The sequence below is a fragment of the Pocillopora verrucosa genome, chromosome 7, assembly GCF_036669915.1.
Source record: "Pocillopora verrucosa isolate sample1 chromosome 7, ASM3666991v2, whole genome shotgun sequence".
Classification (NCBI taxonomy): domain Eukaryota; kingdom Metazoa; phylum Cnidaria; class Anthozoa; order Scleractinia; family Pocilloporidae; genus Pocillopora; species Pocillopora verrucosa.
Window position 1 is genome coordinate 12,543,237 of NC_089318.1, and position 25,402 is coordinate 12,568,638.

General features: G+C 39.0%; 2 protein-coding genes and 1 pseudogene across 4 annotated transcripts; 2 read left to right on the forward strand and 1 right to left on the reverse strand.

Moving 5' to 3' along the window:
* Positions 1-800: 800 nt before the first annotated feature.
* LOC131775805 (TNF receptor-associated factor 3-like) lies at positions 801-5,206 on the reverse strand (annotated as a pseudogene).
* A 1,050-nt stretch (positions 5,207-6,256) lies between these two features.
* LOC131775774 (TNF receptor-associated factor 4) lies at positions 6,257-11,013 on the forward strand. 2 transcript variants are annotated; one of them, XM_059091897.2, is made up of 8 exons: positions 6,257-6,482; positions 6,720-6,853; positions 7,444-7,495; positions 7,971-8,069; positions 8,494-8,658; positions 9,242-9,319; positions 10,042-10,119; positions 10,283-11,013. In XM_059091897.2, the coding sequence occupies exons 2-8, from the start codon at positions 6,753-6,755 to the stop codon at positions 10,967-10,969; spliced, it is 1,260 nt and encodes a 419-aa protein (XP_058947880.2). In that variant the 5' UTR covers positions 6,257-6,482; positions 6,720-6,752; the 3' UTR covers positions 10,970-11,013. The 2 variants fall into 2 exon arrangements, with proteins under 2 accessions (XP_058947880.2, XP_058947881.2); XM_059091898.2 differs by lacking the exon at positions 6,257-6,482 and having other exon boundaries at positions 6,733-6,988.
* A 1,266-nt stretch (positions 11,014-12,279) lies between these two features.
* Positions 12,280-17,017, forward strand: LOC131775781 (TNF receptor-associated factor 6-A). 2 transcript variants are annotated; one of them, XM_059091909.2, is made up of 8 exons: positions 12,280-12,491; positions 12,815-12,866; positions 13,252-13,350; positions 13,929-14,093; positions 14,341-14,418; positions 14,779-14,847; positions 15,135-15,212; positions 15,699-17,017. In XM_059091909.2, exons 1-8 carry the CDS (start codon positions 12,322-12,324, stop codon positions 16,503-16,505), a joined length of 1,518 nt encoding a protein of 505 aa, XP_058947892.2. In that variant the 5' UTR covers positions 12,280-12,321; the 3' UTR covers positions 16,506-17,017. The 2 variants fall into 2 exon arrangements, with proteins under 2 accessions (XP_058947892.2, XP_058947893.2); XM_059091910.2 differs by lacking the exon at positions 14,779-14,847 and having other exon boundaries at positions 15,699-17,015.
* Positions 17,018-25,402: the final 8,385 nt, after the last annotated feature.

A 25,402-nucleotide genomic window follows, 5' to 3' on the forward strand; every position in this document is an offset into this window, starting at 1 on the left:
TGAAGCGAGTGATTTACAAGATTTTCATGCGTTCTCGCAGCATCCAAACTAGGTTTATTTCGTTTCTAAACCCGGGAAAGTGTGTTCGATTGCTTTAATGACATAGATATCAGGAAAGAGAACAACAGATAATTCAGTTACGATGTGATCAAGTCGCTGATTCTTCGCGAATCCTTTTACTCTCATGAAAATCAACAACAAGTGCCAAAATGCTTTTTCGGCCAAATTTTCTTCGTTTTCCTGACACTCCTTTTTTATTGAGGAACTAAAGTACCGTTTTTTAGTGTTTGTAACGATTCTGTCTACATATATACCAGTGGCTTCGCAATGCTGGTATTGGGGGAGTTTATTGCCTAATGAATCGAAACATAAACTTGGGAAGTGGATTGACTTGTCTGATGATACGTACTATGTACAGTTCTGTAATATTCATAATGACAACTGTTATAACACTGAAGAACAAACTTCAACACCCTTTATCGTATTAACATTGTGAAACCGACAATACATTCAAGAGACACAGCTAAGTGAAAATCAACTGAATTCAAGTAAAATTAAGTAACTGAAAAAAAACCTATTTCCTTTCTCTTTTTTTTTTTTTCTATCACTTTAAGAGTGTTCATAATCGCGTAATTGTAAGTCACAAACTCTTCAATCACCACATAAAAACTCAAAAACGATCTTCTGTGGTATAAAAAGTGAATGATCATTTTCTTTATCTGACATGTTTTATCACCCTGAATATCAGCAGATATGATTATTTATTCAGTTTTGTCTCAGTTCTTTCCACATAGTTCAGTTTACTTCTCTAAGACAGGAATAACTATCGCAATAAAGGTTAGAGTGTCTACTTCCACACAGAAAAATAGCGTGTCGCTTACGATGTAATGTCTAGTTTTAAGCTGCTCCTGCGTAACAAATTTGCAAAATCCGAAAGCGATATTCTGAGCTCTTTCCTCTACCGGCCTGGAGTAGCAAGGACTAAGGTGCCCATCGTTCCTTGGATAACTACACATATGAATATTTCGCCTCAGTTTTGGACAAGGCTGCTGATCAATAAGAGTAATTGTAACTTTCTTGTCAAAAGGCCAGGGCAAAATTCCATCGTATTCACTTTTCATTAAACGCACAAAAATCGACAGATGAGTGTTCAATCCGTCATTGCGTCCATTGGGATGCAATTCCAAGCGCATTTTTTAACCGTATGGACCAGTGTGGAATGGTTCACTATATATAGTGATGAGTATTTGATCCCTCCTTAGCTTTCTGAAGGCAGTCATTAGTAAATCAGTAAATTTCCAGACAAACTTATTGCCGACGTGCACATCATTTGAGACCTCTCGAGATAGAGTTCGTGTTTCGTCAGCAGAAAAGGCGCAGCGTTTACCGTCCGTCATATCTGCAAGCTGGGCGACTCCAGAAATTCTCCTCTGACTTCGGGGAAGGCCTGTTGGTCTTGGGAGAGGGGGCGCCGAAGGGCCCACCAATGTTGGAAGCTGAAAGGCGCTCATTCCAAGGGCACCAACTTGCAGCCTCTTGCCAGTGCTTTCTGGCCTTGTGATTGGTAGCTCTTGTATCTTTCGTCTTATTGTTTCGATTTCGCCTTGTAAATTTTGTTGGATTCTACGATAATTTTCTATCATTTCATCACGCAGTTCCCCTTCCCGTTCGATGACAGTTAATCGCGCCTCAAAGGGTGACAACTGTTTGTTTATTTTGCTTCACAGCTGGAATTTCACCGTTTTGATTGATTCCTCGGTATTGCCTATTCTTTGCAAAACACCATTCATCGCAGCATCGAGTTCTCTCAGGTTTGTTTTTATTGTAACTAAACCCTCCAGTTCGTCTTTTCTGATAATGGTTCATTCTCAGGTATTTGTAACCTCGCACAAGCTAAGTTCAAAATGGGCTTCGACATTGGCTTGTAAATGTTGGTGTAGCCCATTCCTTTGAATCTTGGTGTATTGAAGAAGAAAAAAGGATCATCAAAATTTTCAGTTTAAATACGCACCAATATCTTCGAAAACTCTGAAATGGTTGCTTTTCGGCCAAAGGGGGTGGGGGAGGGAATCATAAATTTGGACATTTGTACCGTAAATTGCACAACAAAAACTGGAGGAATTCAATGAATAAAGGCCGCATTAAATCTTCTTGAGTCTCGTTGGGGTGTATCATTCGAATTTAGTTTTTGCAGGAGAAAGACCAGATTTACACACGCCACTACAGCAAACAAACGAGCAAACTCTCACAACTTCAAAATAAAAAATTTGCATTTACTTACAATTACTTTCCTCGCCGTTTACTTAATGAACAGAGATAAATCTTCTTACATGAATTAATCGTCGATGAGAATGAATAATACTTTCCGTTAGATCATAGACTGTTTTTGAAGAAAACATTGTCGTGACAGTCCTTGCCGAACTAGTTTCGTTGTTTTTCAAACGTGTACATGCGTTTTTTTTCCTTACGCGCTCTCTTATCGACAGGTGTCAGATGGAGACAGGTACTTGTGAAAATAATGTTTCAAAGTTTGTTTGGAAGCCTTTTAAATCACCTTTATCATTACGCAAATGAAAATGTTTCGGTGAAGCATCTCTCTTTAATTTGTATCACCTCTATTTTAACTACCATTTACTCGCTCAAAAACCGTTCTGTTTATGGAAGATCTTGTCGTATTTACAGCCCTAAATCATTCGGGTCCTTTCGGAAAGAATTTCGTCAAGTTAAAAAATAAATAAATATATTGTTTACCGGCTAAGGGTCGGTCCATTTACCAGGTATGTTTTACACTAGGTATTTTCACCAAGTATGTCGCTCATTTAGTACGTGCGCAGGCGTTATTTCACTATACGGCCTGCCAAATACAAAAATACAAAAGTTTGAAAGAATTGAAATCTTCTCCCTCTATTGGAACCCAGACTGAGATATTATAAATTACTTATTAACCTCTTTTTAGTGGTGTGTGCTTTAAATCCAAGCGAAAAAACTTGGTCTGCAAGTTACAGTACGTACCTCGAAGTCCCCTTTTTTTGGTAAGGGGGGGGGGGAGGGGAGAGGGGGAGGGAGAGGGGGTGACGTATTTATCAAATGTTAATTGGCAAGTTATTACGGAACTACTCAATTGAATACACACTTGTGTGTACTTGATAATGACCCACAATCCACTCCAATAGCAAACTTGCAACGAAAAAACTTAGTAGATGTAAAGTTTTTAACCTTTATACGTAGTTTAGAATACAGAGAGTAAAATAACGGTTCATTTTGGTGCAAATAGCAATGTCCTAAGGGGAGTTTATGATATTTTCTTTTTTTCAAATATCATAATAGTGTCTGGCCTGTAAACGTTTTCACAATTTTTTACAAATTTTCCATTATTTCCATGTTACGGATCATTATAGCAGTTATAATCAAAGTTATTACAACAATTGCTTTTTATATTACATCATTTAGTACTCACTGACTTAATACATATAACACATCATCATCATTTATATGAAATCTTACAAACCTACGAGTGGAACAGTTTTTAGCCCTTTAACTCCCATGAGTGAGCAAGACAGGGTTTAGTAAATTGCTTAGGGTTCCACGTCCCACTTTTAGTCACAGCCACACATTTACAAGGTGACGTGAGTGCCTCACTGTGTGCTACTTGGTTTTTGATTTTCTAATTAATATAATTCCATGTTCAATAATAATCTAATGATAACCAATAATCAAATTTGCAGCTCCCAACATGCCCTCCCCAAACCTTAAAAAACTGTAGGGAAGAGGGAAGGGTTATGAATTAAGAGGGGGTCTCAAAAGTGAAGTCTCCTTTAGCAAAAACAGATTGAACAAAGAGTTTTGTTGCAGGTGGTTGGGATCATAAGATGGGTGCATGGGACAGTGCTCATGAATTGAAACATAGAAACATTGAAACAACCATGCTGTTATTCAATTTAAAGCCTGAACAATTTGATAAAGGAAGATTAATAGTAGTCCATTTTACGGTTGTGTGACTGGTTGACTTTGTTATGATGCAAACCTTGCTGCTTTTCAAATGCAAATTACTAGATACTGGTCTCTATCACATCAAGATCACCTTCAGCCTCGCTCCAAATCAAAGGCTTGGCAGCTAAGTACACAACTGTAAAATGGCCTTAATTGAGACATGTTTCAATCTTTTAAGAGTTAGAACCCTGAGTTACATAGTAATAGAGATAGGGGGAATCATACTGTTTAAGATTAATTGCTGAAGCTGCATTGTGTCTGAATAGTCCATTTTACACTTGCCTGCTTGGTTGCCAAGCCTTTGAAGAGGAGTGAGGCTACAAGTTTGACCTTGTTTCAATGATACACATGTTCCAGCTTCTCAAATGTAAGTTACTTTGATATCATGCTAACAAGATAATGGTCTCTATCACAATATGGTCACCTTCAGCCTTACTGCAAGTCAAAAGCTTGGCAACTATAAGTTCACAACCGTGAAATGCCTTATTGTTTTTGTTAACAGATTTCTTTCCAAATTACCCTTTCTATACCCCTGACAAGGTTTTTTTTAAACTTCATTTTTGTGACTTAATTGTACCAAGCTTTAGAAAGAAAAAAATTAAACAATGGCATATTTGTAATGAGGTGAAACTAACAAAAAAGTAAAAAAAAAAAAAAAAAGGCACAGCTAGATGTGCATTGATCAGAACCATAAAAGATAAACTGTACACCATCATGCAAAAAATCAAGTTATATAATACCACAGTGGTCATTTAGTTCAACTGTTCAAAGTATCATAGTTTGAAATTGCAAGGACTTTAGGGTAAAGTGTGTTTTTAAGCAGCCAGTAATAGTTTGTACCAGATCGAAGAAATAAACTTAATTGTTGTCCACTTTTACACAGCTGATTTGCTTGGTTGAAGAATCTCAAATTGGTAGTCTGGTCTGATCAAGACCTGAATTCAACTGGTTGCAAAGACCTTATCTCCAACAAAACATTTCTTTAAAGCTCAGAAATCTTAGCAGGAAGTCAGCTGCATTAATTGCAATACTTCTCCGCATCCCAATCCAGTTTGGACTGAAAGATGATGAATTTTCCTTACCTGTGAACAAGCCAGGCCTCAAAAATCATATGCATTTCAGAAGTGGCTGAACATTTTACCTTGTTTGCAAATTCATTGTACTTTCTTGTAGGTTTATAAATAATATACCTGTTAACATTTTCAGCCTCAGGCATTGTTGCTGAGGTTGGAAATTGTTGAAATTGAATTCATTCAAAATTCTGATCAAAGGATATATTTTGGCACCTTCTCTCAAATTCTTTATTTTTCATACAGACTTCAAAAGACGAACAAATTTACATGCTCTGGACACTGGTCCCCATAAAATAATATTATACTAATCATGAATTTTTTGATAGCATAGTGGTTAAAATCTAGCTATCCTGTTCTCAAATTAAAACCAGTTAAAAGCCAGTTAATCCCATCGTGAGAAAAGCATATTCCTATAAGTATAGAGGAGAGTTCTTCTCCCAACCTCCTCCCACACCCAACAGGAAACATGGCATAATTTTTTAACATCTAGACAATCCCACAACCCTGATTCTTGCTGCAAAGTTTTTTCTTTTTCTTATTGACCTGCTTCAGTAGCACAAACACCATGATAAGAATCACCGCCTGAACAGTAGAGTGCTAAAAATTCTTCCGATCCTCCGTGTTCTTCGCTTTTCCTTGAAGAATGAAGACAGCCAACCCGGGTTTGAATGGGGCTAGGGGAAGAGTGGGTCCGGAAATCAAAACGAACGCTTAAGCCTTTGTGGGCAAGCTAAACTTGGAGATGAATAAATTATTTACAGAGGTTAATCAAAGAGAAAAATCTCACAATAGTAAAGATCAAATTTCGCAAAAAATAACCTTCTTAAACACACTGCACCCGAGCAGTATTTATGGAGTCGATATTTCCGCAGTTCTTCCACACTACATATTATGTAATTGAGTATGTTCCCGCTCGCAAAATAATAGCGAACAAAGATATTCCTGGTTTGCTTCGCAAAGTTACAAAGCGTCTGGCAATAGGGAGTTGCTATTATAAAAGTACTTTCAGGCAATATTTCCGTATGACCCCATACTTCATTACCAATACAGTTCTTTGGAAAAAAAAAACAAAACAAAAAAAAAAACAAAAAACAAAAAACGATGGATTTCCTACGTCTGCGATTAGGGGTTTGCTTAAGAATACTAAATAGTTCTATGGGAAACTTGCCGACGGTCCTACTAAAAGGAAGGGAAGAAAATTTCACAGCCGACTACTTCTAAAGGCGATAGTGAAGAGCTGAGCTGCAATACTGAAAGGCCTTTTGAGTAACGGTTCCATGCGTGACCGGAGTCCACAGCCCAATATTTCATCGCCTTGGGGATTACATGACCTTACATACAAGCTGGTCGCTGGTTAAATTCACGCTCACCAGGTCTGGCTTCTCCTCGCAGATTTTTTGTAAAAGTCTTTTACTGCAGGTAATACATTTTTCATGATGATTATTATAATTGCATCTAATTTCGCTCACCGTTTGAAAAGGGCATGCACGACGACGATTTTCATATATGTTGATGTTAGACTGAATCAATTTAATTCATCAAGGCTTTGGAGACTCGTACTTCGCCAAGATAACCTTCTCTTTTCTAGAATCGTTAGCTTCCACTCGAAAATAAGGGCTAAATGCTTAACAAGTCACGCGATATCTTGTTTTCCAGATGTTGATTGGCGTGGAGTAACAGAAGTATCGAATGGAACGTTTGATCACGCATGTTCGAAGACTTCCGGTCCGAAAGAAGAAAACGAGAGGGACACCAGTGAGTGGGTGCGAAATCACGGCAAATTTCTGCGGGTATGAATACCAGTTCTCAAACAGAGCTTTTATGGACGGAAAATGTACTGTGTGTCACTTGAGAATGAAAGATATGTTACAGAATGTAGAATGTGAACATAGATTTTGTAAAACCTGAATGGAATCCTTATTGAGGTAGGCGCAGTGAACGCCATAAATAATCACACGATTTTGCCACCCGTATAACCAGTATGATCAAAGGAATAGCTGAGATGGGCGATATTTACCTACGATTCGCCTGAAAAACCTGGTAATTTTGTGGTTTAGGAGGAGAATTTGATTAACTTGATATTACGTGTCAGTTCGAGAAATCGTCAGAGGTTAACAATGCAAACTATGAATAGAATAACAATATGTATCGCATAAGTATGTCGCATGTAAATGATCAACAGGTCGCTATTTGTAAAGCCTGTGTTTTATTTTTGTGAGCCTTTCAACACTTCGTGTTGTGTATAGTATATAAAGGGTTTCTCTCAACACGATCAGCACGAAACAGAAGAGCGATATCGAAGCATTTGTCTTCTATTAAATGAAACAATACAACGGTTGAATAAATATTTACATGTGATATGTAAATTTTATTTGTTCAGACAGCCGTTGCCGACATGCCCAGCTGATCGCCAGCCATTGTCAAGTGAGAAGGTATTTATCTAGTTTTGAAGGAAAGTCACGTTGTCACGCCAACTCCTTTAGTTCAATTATTTCTAGGTTTAACAAATAGTTATGGTTTTAAAAGTTTCCGCCTTGCCTTCCATCCTAATGTGACCGAAAGGAATTCATACATTTGGTTCTTGTTTCAGCAGTGGGATTACTATTGTGTGGATTTGAATTTTAATACCTAAAAGCGCAACCTTTGTATTTTTTTTCTATTTTTTAATTCTTTTTTTTTTTTTTTTTTTTACGTGATTGTGGTCTTTAAATTGTATTTTATCATTGACAGGAAACACTGTTGTTGAAATTCATCAACACCCACGAGTTACGAGATGGCAAAATAAGACACTGAATAGTAAACTGAAAAGAGAAAAAAACGCTGTTTGGACATAATGCTTCTTGACTGGATTTGTTTTTTAGTGTTGTTAGCCTGCCTCGTCATATGTTGTTTTTCATTGACTCTTAGATTATACCAGCTGCCGCTCATCAACAGAAATTACCGACTCGTTCTGTGAAGTGTTCCAACGTTGGATGTCCTTGGATAGGAGACCAGCGGGCAGTGGGGGTAAAATTGCGTGTTATTTATTTTTGATAACGTTTCAGTGAATGGAGGAAATCTTTGCATCTTATCTGCACTGTAAGCTGTTTGAGGGGCTCAACAAGCGGGCTAATGAGATGCTGCCTTGGTACAAAATTATGAAAGCTTCTATTTGTTTTATACTGAATGGCGGTAAGCTTTACACTGAAACCTTTGCTTTTTTCCTCTGTCACTAAATGAAACTCCAAACAGAGTGAAGTTTTAGTAAGCCTATCCCTTCCCCCCCCACTCCTCTTTTGTGCTCTGCGTAGTTTGGCAGCCAAGAAGCCTCAAAGTTCAAGAGGGTATATTTTCATAGAATGCTGTATGATATTGCCGAATACTTTACTAATTTTCAAGCTCAAGTTTACGTTGAGTGACTCAGCGCAAGGGTTACTTTAATTTGCTGCAGAAACATCACTCGGAGTGCCTGCTGAAAGTCCTACAGTGTCCAAACTCAGGATGCACGGAACATTTGACGAAACAAGACATGACAACACACGCAGCATTTGATTGTTCATGGAGGAAAATAGATTGCAAGTATTGCGGAGAAACATTTATTAAGAATCAGAGGCAGGTATGTCAGTAAAACCCAACATTAGAAAATTGAACTTGATTATCCTATTTGAATCCTGAAAATCCGTCGATAAACGCTGCTAGGTTTAAAGTACCCGAATGAGGTTCTACTCCTCTGAAAAGAATTTGCTGTAAATAAAGGCTAACACGACTCTAACCAATATCATTAAGTCAGTTTTCCTCTTTAGCATAGTGGAATATTATAAACATCTTGCAAAGATCATGGTTGAAAATTTTGCTTTTTCTCAAATCTCTTCGAGTTTGTTTGTACAGCAGGTGTTGACTGAGAAGTACTTTCAATCTTGCATTATTTTGCATTTTGCCTCAGTTTTTCACGGCTATCTGTAACCGGTTCTAAGCCTTCAGTTAGTAAAACAAAGCGCGATGGTGAACATTTAGCAGCGGAGGGGTGAAAAAATAAGGGAGGCTTGGGTCGGGTCGGGTACCCACCCCAAACCTCCCTCGCTTTTTCACTCCTCCTTTACAATGGCGCCGTTTCAGCTATTTTGTTCCGTTTTACTAAGTGGACGCAGGGTAGCCTATTTGTAAATCTATATATCATTGTGATTTTTGTCCTGTACCAGGAACATTTTGATGTTTGCCAGAGGGTTCCTGTTCAATGTACCAACAAGTGCGGATTAACTGATATCCCACGAGATAAGGTTTGCTCCTTTCGTTCTTCAGGAGAAGGAAGATAATTATGATGCAGATTTTATAGCACACCTCATACACGAAGGCCTGAGGATCGACAAAGTTAGTTTTTAATTGGATAGAATGAGGTTTATTTTTGTGGAAGTCATGCTTGAGAAGCTACGCCGGTACCTTGTTTTACTAGCCGGAGACAGGCATTGCCAGTGTAAACTTTCTTGCCCATTCGATCACATCACGATTTTCTCGATTTGGGTTCCACCTTTAAGCGTTAGATTCGAATTCCACTATAATTTCCATCAGAACTATTACTTAAAATTTGAAAAAAACTCAGTCGGCTCTCTAGGGAATTGAGAACGATTTCAAACTTAAACGACCACGTTTTTCATTTTACCAAACAGCTGAAATTTGTGTTGATTCAACCAGTGGTGAAGATACCGAGTGCGTTATACACTAACCCTGAAATAAACCTAAGAAGTTATATCAATTTACAAATGATCAAGTACATTTGCGACACTTACCCTTCCATCCACCACTGGGCAATCTATTTTTTCGATGTGACAAAAATGAATTGATATTGCCATCCCTAAGGGAAACATTATGAAAGTGGTAGCTGTTCCGAAGATACCTTCTCTAGGTAACTGACACGGATTTGGATGTCTATGACCTGAGATTGTATTGCCCAAATTAACATAATCACATTTCATTCCTTTGCTAATATCTGTTTTATTTCCAGTTGGAGGTTCACATTCGTGACGAATGTCCTAATACTGAGGTTTATTGTGAATTCAAGAATTTAGGATGTGAAGCAAAGGTATGTTTGTATCATCATATTTTTTCAGATAATGCACTTTCCAACTGATAAGTTTTCATAACCTCATCGCTTCTTTATTAAACTTTTGATATTGTACAGAAAATCTACGTGTTTATCATTTCTGAGAGTTAAAAGTTAGCCCATTATTCTTTCTTTTTTGCAGTTCCCACGATCAAATACCAAGTCGCACTTGGAATCCAACGTTGAATTTCATCTCAACATAGCTCTTCTTGGTCTCGAAGCCACGCGCCATCGAGTTCGTGCTCTGGTTGGTATGGTGAAGGATCGGTCAAAGAAGATAGAAGGACTAGAAAAGGGCGTGTCAAAGGACAGTGATCGCTCTCAACCAATAGCAAAGCGGAAGGGAGCAACTGAATGCTCTCTCTTTGTTTGGACAATAACTAATTTTCAAGCTGTTTACGAGCGAGCATGTTCTGGGAAACAAGAAGTCATTCTAAGTGAACCCTTTTATTTGATTAAAAACGGGTATCGATATCAAATCAAAATGATGCCAAACGGAGGTGCAGCTGCGTCAGATCCTGTTGGAGATAATTCATATAAGGGACTTTGGTTGTCGCTCTTTGTTAAAGTTGTTCCTGGTGAATTTGATTCCTTACTATCGTGGCCGTGCAGGGAGAAAATACGGCTGACAATTATTGATCAAAACCGGAGTCAGGATAAGAAAAAAAACATATCGACTGTTATTGACTTGAGCAAACAAGAATGTCCTCGACCTTTAAGCGGAAGGGGTGAAGGAATTGGCTGTCCCGAGTTTGTTTCTCAAGGCGTTTTGCGAAACGGGGCATATGTTAAAAATAATGCAATTTTTGTAATGGCTAGCAAGGTGTAGCACGGGATCTCGTGGATTTGCACGTATTTGTTAATTTGGTGAAATTAATACAATACCATTGTGACTAGTTCTTACCATATTGAAGACAAACGCATTTCAGTCTTCACCATCGATTCCAGACAGAAGCAGGATAGTCACGTTTCATGAAAAATGGTACATTTTTGAAAAATATGGTTATCTTGCTTCTGTTGTTTAAGTAGGCCATCGCTGAACCCAAAAAATTGATCGACATTCAGCACCACAGACGTCACAGAAAGAAAAGAATGATCGAATTCCACTCACCCTCACTTTCACGCAGTGGAATCTATCATTCTAGAAGACTTCAAATTCAGTTACTTCAAATTGATCCGGGACTGGTTTGATCTTTTCGCAACCTCTGCTGAATCCATTCAAACACGACTAAAACATAGTCAACTTTGGTCTGAAGTGCACTCCAAACAAATGATCAGCGCGGAAAATTAAAATGCGCGGGCGCACGATGCAAAACTTGTCCTTCATTCAACACTGATAAAGTGATCCATTGAGATCACTGATCATTTCCCCTAGGCCTGTACCTCCACCAAAGTCACCAATTGCACTGATTGCTGTAAGGTATACATCAGCAAAACAGAAAAACGATCAAGCGACACCGAGATTCCGGGAACACCTTCGCGACTAAGAGAGGAATGACTAAGACGCATCCAAACCTGTCGCTAGATACTTTAATCTTCCCAATCTTGCTAAGCCTGATTTATGGAAGTCTGCGGCCTTTCCTTTCATCTAGACGGTTCAGAAAGCTGCAAAAGTTTAGAGGAAAAAAATTATCTCTTAAATCGATACTCTTAATCGTGACATTCGATATTCATCAAAACCAGGAGCCCATGGGCTCCTGTCAAAACCGATTTCCTCGCAAAGGCCAAATTACTGTTTGGAAATGAGATTAAAGACTGCTTTCTCTTTACCTCATCATTACAAAACACAGAAATTTTAAAGAGTCATTAGCATTTTGTAAATTGTGCAATTAGCTCCCTCTTCCCTTTGACGATGTACATACGTCGCTCGGAAGCTGCTGTACATCGTCAGTAAATTCGACCTGCTTATATAAAATGAAACATCGCCCAACAGTGGTTCGTCGACAAAAAGGCTGATGGTACAGTAGTGGAAGCGATGAGTCCATACATCTCTGGTGAAACCCATACTGAGAGGAGTATTGTTCCTATAATGTACCCCGTACAATACATATGACCTCGGGTGCAGGATCTCTCTTCTTACCCTAACGAGAAACCCTGGGAAAGACAGAGATGATATTTTTCACTTTTGTGTCACGTAGGATTGAATACACTTCCTGCTTCATTTCGAAAAGCAGTACTATAATGGCGGCGACAGACAATGAACCAAAACTTGGCGGGTACGATTACGAGTTTACAAGCGATGTTCCAGAGGAATTTAGGTGTCCTAAGTGTTGTTTACCGATCAAGGATCCTGTACAGAGCGTTCAATGTGGACACAGATTTTGTAGCATCTGCGTGGAATCACTCCTTCGGTAATTGGTTACCACTCTATCATAACATAACAGCCTTCTCAGCATGTTAGATCATGTTAGCAATTGGTTTCTTTGGTACTTATCAAGTACGTCGTGATTCGAATGCTGGCGTGATGTCAATTATTTTGTTATTCTGTCCTCGTCGTCGAATTCCTATCACTGGCAATATCTTAGTTTTCGTGTTTGCTGCGTGGTTTTCATGCTTTTAGGACGAAATTTTCATAACACCCCCCCAGGGTTACTAAAGGGAACACCGATCAGTGATGTCTACGTAGTAAAACGTTCCACCGATTATCTTTCTTTGTTTCTCCTTTGTCTGTCAGACCGCCGTCGCCATCGTGTCCAGTAGACGGGCAACCATTGTCACGCGATAAGGTTAGTCAGCAGTCACGCAAAATAGGGTTAGTAACCCAAAGGTACAATTGGCTATCTGAGCAGGCATCACAAACGCGTTTACAGCGGAGTATCCAATTTACCGCCAAGCCTCGCACTTAAGGTGCAAACTGGTGAATTAAATCAGGAAAGTATCCCTTGGGTAAATTTTAATTAAATAACCTTTCTTGACTAACAGTTCGTCAAGTTTTAATGACGGTTTCTTGGTTCCCATTTATCATTATACCCCAAAGGAGGGTTGGGGTGATGGGGGTGGGAAGGAGAATACCGGGGCTCGTGATCTGGATTTAAGGATGCTAGCAAATGGGACAGCGAGTTTCTTAAGACTGTTGAGCTGTAAATAATTCTAGAATATTCCATATGACAGATATTTCAAGATACTGCTTGTGGTCGAAAAATCCTGAACATGTTCGTGAAGTGTCCTAAAAGTGGATGTCCATGGACAGGCGAACTTCGATATGTAGAGGTATTCCCCCATACCCCTCATGAATATTATGCTAAGGGTTCTGAGGATTTGCAATTCTCTAATCCAGAATATTTGATCATGGATCAGTCTAAGAGTTTCTTAGACTTTCTAAGTTCAACATCACTTCTGCAAAAATTTTCGAAGTGACTGATTGATAAGGAGCCTTTTTACTTCAGTTTTAAAAAGACAGAAAAAAAACAGAAATGCCGGGATCTTTAGCTAGTTCCTTTTTGTGCTCTATCCCCTGCGGCGGTATTGAGGTGGAAACCTTAGATTGACGTCCTTCCTCATTGGCAGGTGGTGGGGTGACGAAAAAAGCTCTAGACATATCCTAGTATCACTAATAATTATGCTGAAGATCTCGGAAGTTTCAGAGAATAAATATCTCTCAAATGTGCAAAACTGTCCAATAAGACATGGATTGTAGAAAAGTTCAGTGATTTATTTTGTTACTATTTTTCCACCTGTGTCAGTACAATAATTTTGTATTAGGACCGAAACCTAAACTTTAATATAAGGCTTCAATGCCATTTGAATTTGCAAAACGTCAACCTGTCCTGTTTTTTCATGATTTCCAGAATCATCAAGCAGAATGCGCATACATAGAAGTGCAGTGTCCAAACTCAGAATGTACAGAAAAGCTCCTAAAGAAAGACATGGGCTCACACGTGGAATCCCGATGTTTGTGGAGAATAATACGTTGTGAATATTGTCAAGAGTTACTTATCTTCAACAACAAACAGGTAAGCTACGCTTAAAATTAGTAATCCTTCGTTTGGAACATACTCCTTTGATAAATTCCTTTTTTGTTATATGAGCTTAAAACTCACGACGTCGTGCAATCGATCGAGTTGAAGATTTCGAATTAAAAAAATATATGTACACTTACAGCGTAAATTTAATATTATTGCTAGCCTGCCAATACTTTTTCGACCCTCGAGGTAGTGTCGTGTCAAAAAATGGAATCTGATATTGTCTCTTCTTTTCCAGAAACATTTTGATCATTGTTCCTTGTTTCCAGTCAAGTGCAGTAACAATTGCGGCTTAAGAGAAATTCCCCGAAAAAAGGTTTATCAGCTATGCTTGCATGATCTTTCACCTTGTGATGCTGTCACCTGTAGATAAATAGATTGATAGATAAACTATTTGATAAATTTTGTTAATAATTCATGACTTGTAGCCTGGGAAAAACCCATACTAATCTGCTGACACATGCCACAAAATAAACTGACAGAAAGAAACAAATTAGGTAATTTTAAAGCTAAAGTAATAATAATCATAATAATGATGATACTAATAATGTAAAATCTATTACTAATTATACTAATCTAATGGGCTAGAGATATCTGATTATGATATGATAGATCAGAAAAATCGCTAAAAAGTTTAAAAAAAAGGTGATAAAATTACTTTAATTTTGAAGAGCAGAACGAGAAGCCCTTACAGTTATCATTCATCAGTGAAACTATATCGCACTTACCAATCCTGTTTTTGAAGGTATTTAGAAATCTTCTATTCTAAAATTCTAACATCCTTCGGTAGTTTTCCCCATAACCAAGGCCCAAGATAACGTAAAGAATATTTTCCGTATGTAACAGCGTTACATATAGGAATTAAAAGAGTCTGATTCCCTTAAAAGTTAAAAGAGATATGATTATTAAAAATATTACAGATGTTAGTAAGACATAGTTTGTGTTTCACTTTTTACATGAGGGGTGCATGTATCATTTGTTCGTAACAATGGGATCAAAACGTTATATTGTTGTTTTTGTTGTCGTGTATAGCTTGAGGTTCACATTCGTGATGAATGTCCCAAAACTGAAGTTGACTGCGAATACAAGCACTTAGGATGTGCGGCTGTGGTATGAGCAATTTTAAATACCTCTAATTCTGGTAGTTAGCATTGAGGAGTGTTCTGTTGTATAGCATGGCCGGTATTTTTTTAGAAAAGTTATTAAAAGAGGGTGGTAACGATCCTATAAAATTGAGAGATCAACGAGGCTGGAGACGTGGCACAGGTATACGTCCAGGGCAGAGCATAATTGTTTGAGATACGATCAGAACTAATCCAGACATCATGGAAAGGCTTTTCGGTTTTTGCATCGCTTTTGTTTTCTTTTCTCGTTCAATCTCATTTCATTTCATTTGATCGCATTTCATTTTGTTCGGCCTTATCATTTTTTTTGTGTGTGAAAAAGTTTAATCGAGGATTAGGTTTCTAAAAACATTGGTGATCAGAATCTGGGACCTATACGATTAGTTTAGAATTACAGAAGTTGGTGAGATTATAATCTCACAAAGCTCCTAGTCTTGTGCAAAGACTGGTATATCTCTTTCTGTGCTCGCAGTTCCTAAGACCAAACGCCAAGTCTCACTCAGAAACCCAAGTTGAAGAACATTTGAACTTGGCTGTTAGCAAACTGAAAGTCACTCAGGAGCTCGTTAGCCATCTGAACTGTCAGGTACAGAAGATGGAGCAAGTGATGGCCAATTTTGAAGAAACGTCACAGCAGATGGAGCGACTGAAGACCGAAGATCTAGAGAAATCAAAGCAGATAGAGCGATTGATTGCCAGAGATGTTGAGAAGACAAAGCAGATTGAACAGCTAGTTGGCAGAGATGAGGAGAAGTGTAGGGAGATGGAGCAATTGATGAAAAAGGTTCAAGAACAAACACAGCAGATAGAAAGGCTCAGAATGATGGCAAGGAAGTGTGCTCCTTTTGTTTGGAAAATCTCCAACTTCCAAGCCGTGTTAAACAGAGCAAACAGAGGATTTCACCCCCAAAACATTTTACTAAGCGAAAAATTTTATTTGTCCGAGAATGGCTACAAATCGCGTATCAAACTAGTACTATATCACAAAGAACGTTTCTTGTCTCTTTATATCAGGATTGTTCCTGGAAAATTTGATTCGTTGTTATCCTGGCCATTTCTTGAAAAAGTGCGCCTTTCGCTGATCGATCAAAACCCATGCAAAGATAAAAGGAAGGATTTATCAGATGTTTTGGACTTTGAGAAGAGGAAAGAACGTGTTACCAAACCTATGGAAGACGACCGATTTGATTTTGGCATTAACATTCCTCATGAAGTTTTACGAACACGATCATATATCATGAACGATATGATTTGCATAATTGTTAGAAAAGAAAATTGAACTTTACCATTTGCACGAGCCGTGCACATAGAGTAAAGTCAACGTAGAGTCAGTACGACTACCTAGTCAATATGACTACCTTATCATCAAGAGGCTGAACCTTTTTTTCAGTGCTCCACTGATTTTAAAACTCAGTTATTATGTCATTTTATTCGAAAACCAACCTTAGATTCCGAACCAACAAGCAATTGATACCCACTTGCGAGTTCCACTTTTCCTCCTGTAGCTGGGAAGAAATTTTCAATGCTTTGAATAAACTTGAAAAAAATCAAATGTCAACTTCCCGGACAACTACTGACTGAGTTACTTCTGCTGTTTTTATGAAGTCTTACCAAAAGCTTTACCAGAAGCAACGTCTGAAAGGAGGGGAAAGTCGAAAAGAAAAGTTGAGCCACGGAAAAAACCATGTTTGGTCGTGCATACTTTGTACGCGAAAAATTTGCAATAAAACCTCGACCTGTTGTAGTCGATCTAGTTTTTCGGGCTGAAATCCAAGCATTTTGCTTACTGAGATGCTTACTAGGCTCCCGGCATGTTTCGTTAAAAACGTTGTCAAGAGGTTGATAAAGTATAAACTGAGATAAACGACAGTAGAATTCATACCATTTTGTTTTATGTAGTGTCTTGAGGAAATGATACTCAAACAAACGACGTGTTCTTTTTTTTTAGACTTTTTTGGGCCATGCGAGGTGTAAGCTAAAGAAATTTTCAGCCGAAAGTTCGGTAAGCCGACAACGGCTTAAGACAACGCAAGTTATTTTGCTTAGTTAGCCAACGCTCTCGTTTAGTTTCTTCAACCGTTCCCCATCTCCCTTATGCTCCTAGTTTTGCTCAATAGACCACTCCAGAATTTAATTTTCGCATCTAAATCGGGAGCCTCGTCAGTGGCGTCTAATGATTATCCACCAACGTTTTAGTCATGCTCAAGCTTTTTGTCTGTCATATACAGTTCCCGCGAAAGGTTGTTTCACGCATTGTTATTGTAAGGAAAAAATTTCGTGAACACACAGTCTCTTTTTTCGAACTTCAGCCATAGTTACTTTCCTCTTAAACCGTTGGGCTCAAGTAGTCTCAGAATTTCACCCTCGCTGATAACTCCTGTTGTCCGATGCTACAATTCCCATCCCTCTTGACTGAAGCTTGTCCCCATGCGAAGGCTTCCAGGGGAAATCGCTGATCTTATTTTGGTCGTAGCTATTTCAGGGAACATGCGATGTTACCTGACTGTAGGGACTTACTTATTAAAACAATACAGCTTTCTACATGATTTTCGAAATTAAAAAGAAAAATAATTGCCGACTAAAGCTGCACATTTTAGCCGCCGTGGCAATTAGAATGGTATCATACCGGTAAAGGTGGAGCAGAAGTCACAAGCTCTCATCAGAAATCTTATGACTCATGTTCAGCGATATTTGTGACACCAACTTAATACTTAGTACACCGTTAGAGATGCTCTGAATCACTTAGTACCCTTGGAAAGTAAACATTGCAAAGTTTCTTTTGGATGATCTGTAGTGAAAAAACTTGCGAGATCTGTTTGACAAAAAAAAATTGACTAAACCCCAAGTTCCAGTTAAGTTTCAACTTAACTAAGTAGTAGATAGCATCCTAAAACAGATACGACGCTGCAAACAAAACTATGACTATTTGGCCAGCTATATAAATTATATAAAAGAATACGACGAGGATGGGATTAGCAGTTCAACGCCTCAAGTTAACCACTCGGCCACCTCGTCCTTTATACTTAATGTAAGTGTACACGCGCAAACTCATACAACCGCAGACAAGGATACACAACTCCTTATATGTAAGATCATGTAAAAAAGATTGAAAAAAGAACAAAACAAGCTATCGAGCTCCATTCAAAGGGTTTCAACACTTTGTGTGATTTGTATGATTCACCAAAATCGTTTCTCGTAGGCTATTGGTATCTGGAGATATCATAACCATGGTAAAATGAAATTAAAGTAAATTCTCGACGAAAATCCAGGAAAATCGGTTTAAACTCTACCAAGCGTATCTAAAGTTCTTTTTTACGGGAGGGAATGTTGCTCTCCGATTAAAAAAAATCCTAAAGCAACGGTGTAGTTTGATCGTCTGGGTGGGTGTAGTCTTGAGAAGGACTGTTGTTGGCAGTAGTTGCTGACGTTTCTACAGTCGGAGCAATTGATCTTATAAACCGCTCCCTGTATGTTCCTCGGTTCGTGTTCGTCTTTGACCGGCGTTTGTAAGCAACTGACGTAATGTAGTGATGGGTTTGTAGGCGACGCGGATATTGAAGGGTTGTAGGATGCGCGAGATGTTCTCAGATATGCCTTTATGTATGATTTAGTCGCTGTAGTCGTAGGAGTTGCGGTGTCGTTAGTTTCGGTAGTGTAGTACGTCGGTGAGTGATTCGTCGAATGAAGTCTTCGTTGCATTTAGTTCTTTGAAAAAACACTGTCAAGGTACTAGTTTTCGTTGGATAAGCTGTCTGTCGTGTTGCATACCAGTTACATTCGTCACGTTAGAGTCCTGATAGTTGTGGCTTTGTGTGATGTCGCGTTGTCGGATGACTCGTCTGTCGGTATGTGTCAGTTTCCTGTAAACTGTTGTCTGTAATGAGTTGTGGTCACAGCTTACCAGGCAGTCCAGAAAAGGTAGTTTACCATTCTCTTCGAACTCTTTGGCAAACTGCATGTCAGTGTTTCGTCCGTCAAGGTTGTGGTGAAATGCGTCGATTTAGTTGTGTCGTACGGTAGTGAATGTATCGTCAACGTAATGTAACTAAAGTGGTATCGTTTATCGGCAGTTCGAAAGGTCACGTACATCGATGTTCTGCATCAAAATCTCTGATACAACAACAGAAACTGGAGATCCTATAGCTGTATCGTGTAACTGTTTGTAGCGTTTACCGTCGTACTGAAAGTAAGTTGACGTAAGGCAAAGGTTCAGTAAGTAATGTCCTCTGTCGGTAGCGGTAGAGGGTCGGTAGATTGTCGGATTGCGGTCTCAGTACATTCTAGCGCCATTTGAAGTGGAATACTGGTTAAAAAGCGATTTCAAATCAAATTATACTAGTTTGTAGTCGTCAGGTATCTATTAAGTCTTGGTGGCATAATTGAAGTCCTTGGTGGATTTTAGTTTACGTGTGGATTTGTCGATAAGTGTTTTTCAGTATTGTCGTCAGGTCGTGTCTGATAAATGAATGCTGCAGTTATCCATAAGAATTCTAATCAACAACTGATAAGACTTGTAAAATAAATAATAAAAAATATTCCAAAATTCTTGAACGTGATTGGTTTTCACCAGCTCGATTTGAGCACTAATGGGTGTGTGTACGCGTCGTGCTTGTGATTAAAAAGTATGATTGGACAGTTGTCGCGTCATACCTGAATGGGTGGACAGGTCCGTCCAATGGGATGGAAAGCTTCCTCTGTTGTGGTAGTCAAGTCTATGGCATAAACTAAACATCTTTGCCTGCACAAAATTGCTTGCTTCCACCTGTTTTATGATGGCCTTTGTTAGTTTCCTGGCTTGGAAGGTTACAAGAGGGTACTTAAAAGTGTTAAACCGTTCTTGTTGAGTGCTCGAGCACACGTCAAGGTAAGTAAGTAGGCAAGGTACTGACCTCTCCAGCTGTGGCATAGTAATTGTCTAATCGTTTTTAGTACTTTCTTGGTTGCAAAAACGAGGTTTACGGTGACTTTTCCTGAAAACTTAAACCCATTTCGACTATGGAGGCCAGTACTATAAACTATCATGTTGATCAAGCGACTTAGAGGGTCTGGATGGGGGGGTACAAATGTCAGTTGCCACTTAAAATTTCGGCCATTTATCAGTTCTCAGTCAGGTTTTAGGCCATTTCCCACTTGTCAGTTATATGACTGTTAATAATTAACTTGGGGAGTTAATTATTACTTTCCGACCCTATCTTTTGGTTAAAAAGGGGCATAAAGCTTAAAATCGAAAATTAAGTCGAAAATTGATACAATAGGAACTTCTTTTTATCAAATCTGGAATGAAATAACTGCAAGATCTTCCGAGTGACTCTCAGTCTTTGTTGGAAGGGTGTTACAACTCTTCTGCACCCAAACTTCTGTTTGCTAGTGCGCAACATCGAAACAATCCTTTTCAACCACTTAGCCGGTGTCGTCAGAAAGACAACAAACTTATGAAAAGTCCTCTAGCACAATGTATTGGTTTTATGTTTCACAATGCGTCGATTGCGATTGACTCCGATGAAATAATCGGAAAGGAATATTCTTTTGTCTAATTTTCAATTAGGTTATTATAGATATCTTTTGTAAGCGTACCTTAGAAATCCAAGCTCAAAAGGGCGCGAATTGGCCACCCGGATCTACAGACCGTAATTGGGGTAAAATCTTCATCCTCATCCTCTCGGTCAAAAGTCGTTTTCTGAGTCTGTGTCATATTCGTCTGCATATGTCCCCAACTGCTACTTCAACGATACAGTCGTCAACAAATGTGATATCTGTCACATTCCCACCTTCCGAAGTAGCTTGAACGGCTCCTTTGTCGCTGCTGAGCCCTACTGGCTGATCTCCAGAGTTAAAATTGTTCCCTAGTCCCGTCAACAAGTTTACTTTGGTGGAATCTTGTTGCTTCGTGTAGACGGCCAGTGGTGGAGCTCCTGCCTGGCCCTTGGTAGTTTCCTCCCGAACTGTCCTTTGCCTTAACGGACGTTACTCTTCACAAATTCTTTTTATAGCATTTTCAGTATCGGGGTTGATCTCCTCTGAAGGTAGCGGTCGCATAAAGTTGACATTTGCAAACTCCGTGCTGTAGGATTTTTCATGAGTAAAATACTTGGTTGCCCATTTTGTTACTTATTTCGACGACTCCTTGGTAATTATTCCAAAGTCTTGGGAATACTGCAATGCGGTCAGAGTCTCATGCTTAAAATGGGAAACTGCGTGTAGATTCTCCACAACTGTTGTGGGGTTATGTGCACAATTTATTGTCTTGGAGATAATCGTTGTTAATTGAACCCCTCCTTCTTCGAGAAGTTTAAGTGTTACTTGAGTTTTATTAGAAACAGTTCCTTCAGCGCCGTTGGTTGCTGTGGTTCCCTTTATACTGTGCCGTTGTTCCACCTCAGAAACGGTCTTTGTGATGTTGTCATTTACATACGATACTTTGTCTAAAACATCTTGAAGAAACAAGTGTGCTTTCTCTATGCTTTAATGCTTATAAATCGGTATCTATAGGCGTTTAATGCTACAGAGTAGGCTTTTAACTGATATATTTATATCAATACCAAATACCAAACCATTCCAATACATACTGTTTAATTCGCTTCCTGTTCCAGCCAGTATGGTCGGAAGCTCCAGATTCTATCGCTCGTCCGAAGTTAAGGCAAAATTGTGCCTCTTCCCTCCTGATTTCGGAGCCATGTGATGAAGTTTCACAACAAAATCTCCAAGGCCATATTTACTGGACAACTCCTTCAGACCAAGGAACGAGATAGGGTGATTTGTCAGCGCCAGTACGGTTTTTACACTATTGATAGGAATGCAGCTTCTCTGACGCTCAAATGCCGTTTCCGTATCAATTCGATAAGAGCTTACAACAGCTTTTAAAATACCAGCATTGACGGCCATCGCGTAATTTGATGACCGAGTTGGGTATCAAAGACCATGTAACCATACATGACCTTGATGTAGATGGTCCATGCGGTAATTATTAACGAAATGTGACACCAATAATAATGACACTACTACTACCAATATTAATAACTTAAATTATCCTGATCAAAGACCAGTCAGTCAATCAATAGTTATTGACTGCTATCAATCGGTGACCAGTAAAAAATACATAAAAGTCGATAAAAAATATAAAGCATGCAGTTGAATAAAAAAATCTATTTAAGAATTATTAAATAAAATCTACGTTTAACTTGTACAAATGTGATTGGAGCTGTTCATGTTCATCAGGTAAGTAAATGTTTTACCCTTAAACTGTGCAAGTGTTGTTAGCTCGCGTGCATCTCCTGGCACTTTGCTCCAGGCACTCGCAGCCGAGAACTTAAACGAGGTCTGTCCACATTTAGTCTCAACGTGTGGTAGATCTAATGATGTTGGATCACTGAAGGATTGACAATGTCTTTGTGATCGTTTTATTAAGTAACCTGTCAATTGTCTAGAGAATTTAATGTTGTTAGTAATCTTGTAAACATACTGTAGCTTATATTAAAGTTCACACGGCAACCAGGTGGACAATTAGACATAGTTTGATGCTACTCTGGTTTGCAGATTTAATGAATGTAACCGAAGAAGTTACAATTCATAGACCCAACGTTTCGACACTCCTGTCTGGTGCGCACTAGACAGGAGTGTCGAAACGTTGGGCAATTCGCAATTCAGTGCGCATCTCTTGAGAACATGTCTTACGGTCAGCATGCAATGTTATTCGCATTGCTTGGTTTTGCAAGTTGGTTTTGCGCACTCTTATTGATATGTATTAAAATCGTACTTTTATTCGAGAAAATAAATCAACTGTCCTTATTTTACATCCAGTTTTTCGGATATTTAGGGCGATCCGGTCTTTTGTCACCCGTCAGTAAAAGCCCACCACAAATGTCAGTTGTCAGTTAGATTTTCAGCGATTTGTCAGTTGTCAGTTAAAATTTTGACCATTTGTCAGTTGTCAGGTAACCCCATCCAGACCCTCAACTTAAAATCTTTCCTTCCACAGGACGATCTCTGTTACTTTTGAAGTTTTCTATGTTTTATGCCAAGAGTTCAAATTTTCTTTTCGCCTTTTTTACTTCAATCTGTGTCCCCGGATCCTAAAAGCTTGCACACCGTGCTTAACATCATTCAGGCATAGTAAGTAGAGGAGGCTGGTTACATATCTCCTTGTTATTTGACTGACCTTCCTTTAAGCGTTTAAGAGTGTGTCCACGAGAGCGCCAGGCAGCCGTGCTACATGAAATCTCACCGATTTCAATGGAACTCGTCCAGTTTAAAGGGTCTACCCAAAACTCAAAAGGACAGAGTGGTTTCTGTTTTGGTCTTTTCCGGGGGGAGAGAGACCACCCCCCGTTTTTTCCTTGTTTTCACTAAGGAAATCAACAGAGGCAAGAAAGTGAGATATTCTTGTTAAGAGGAAGGATGTATTAAGACGTTTTAGTCATTCACTGCCATCCAAAAGCACCTCAACATGGGCAAACACAAAGTAAAGCTGGCAAAAAAATCCGCTTAAGATGAGATCAAGACGAGGCTTGCCATCATTCTTTAGGGGGGTGGCTACGTTCAAGTTCGGACCTCAGGCAAAATTCTGACGAACGATCCCTATCTAGTCAGGTGGAATTTGGATGGCTCTTTGGCAAACACAAAAAGCAGCCACCTTTTCTCAGAAAGCAAAGAATTATCTCCTAAACGTGTGTTGGACGGGGGAGGAAACTAGTAAGGCAACCGCCTCTAATGTGGCTTCCCAAATATCGAGTTTAAGAGACGACACCGGCCAGAAATGTTGTCTAAGACTGGTTGGTTGATAGAACAGTAAATCGCTCGATACTTCAGCCAGTTATCTGCCCTAACAAAAATTGGTTTCCTCAATCTCACGCCATAACAGAAAAAGCTTTGGAACATCTGTAAACTCCGAGCGCTTCGCAATAAGTAATATTTTCAATGAATCTTCGGATTGTTTTCAAGTTCAAGGATTGTAAATTACAATTTTATGAAAAACGAAGGTTGTTCTGTTATTTCAGTGTGAATCATTGTATGCCTACCAGTCGCTGGCGCCGCTTGTTGAAACTAAAACGAAAAAAAAAGGCTCTTTTAAGATTATCATTGGCTTCTTTTTCACCCCACAACTATTCTTAGCAAGAAAGGTCGCCATTTCGTTTGTTTATTGCTCGCCAAAAACTATCAAATGCACTCAAAAGCCTAAAATCGAAAAAAAAGTTTACAGGGATCGACCAATCGAGCGAGCGAGCGAACGAGCGAGTGCCATTCCTCACATCGTAGCTACAACTCGCTCTTGCGCATGCGCGCAATTCACGAGTTAAAAAGGGCTCATGTTTTGTTGACGCAGTTCTGAGCCACGCAAGACTAAACAAGATTTTTTTTTTACTGGGATACCTGTGGTAGAAAATGCCTTTGTTTTTTGTTTTTTTTTTCCTCCGCCACAAAATGGAAAAATTGCGCAATAGTACCCAGAGGTCATTGGGCCCTCAACACCATGACAACTAACTGTGATCCAATGAGGTGTTCACATGCTGATCACGCATGTTATCTTGATGATGATTGACGTTGTCATGCACAGACAGGGCCGGGTCACATGACGAATCACGAGATTTTGCTTGTAAAACTCTTTGGTCATTTATTTTGTATTTCAACGTATTTAGATTGCGATCTCCTGGAGCATTATGGCGCAAACGCGCAAACTACTTACAGACGCATGTACAAGTCGTATTAATCGCGGCTAATCCACACTGAAAGATGTTATTGAGCAGTAATTTTGGAACGGATTGAGTCGCGAACGCTTGAAAGCCATGAAAGCCGTGAATGCCTTGTATGCTAAGTATGCCAATGTCAAAATCTGAAATCTGAAACCAAACTGCATATACTCTATGCAGTCTATTGAACAACACTACTACCGTGAGACTGAAGAACATAACTATAATGGTGCAAACTGCTTGTGAAGAAAGACGACATGTTGGATTCACTTGATGGCAAGGAACGTGGCTACGATAACAGTACGAATTGTATTAATTTCACGATCAGAAAGGTGAATCTTATGTTTGTTTTCATTGTAGTTGTCGGCGAGAGGAGAGTCAGAACTCTCAACAAGTACATTTTATCTGTCTCCAAACGGGTGCAAACTGAAAATCAAAGTTTTATTCAATATCCATGCGACGCGTAGGGGCTTCCATGAGTCCTTGAGTCCTA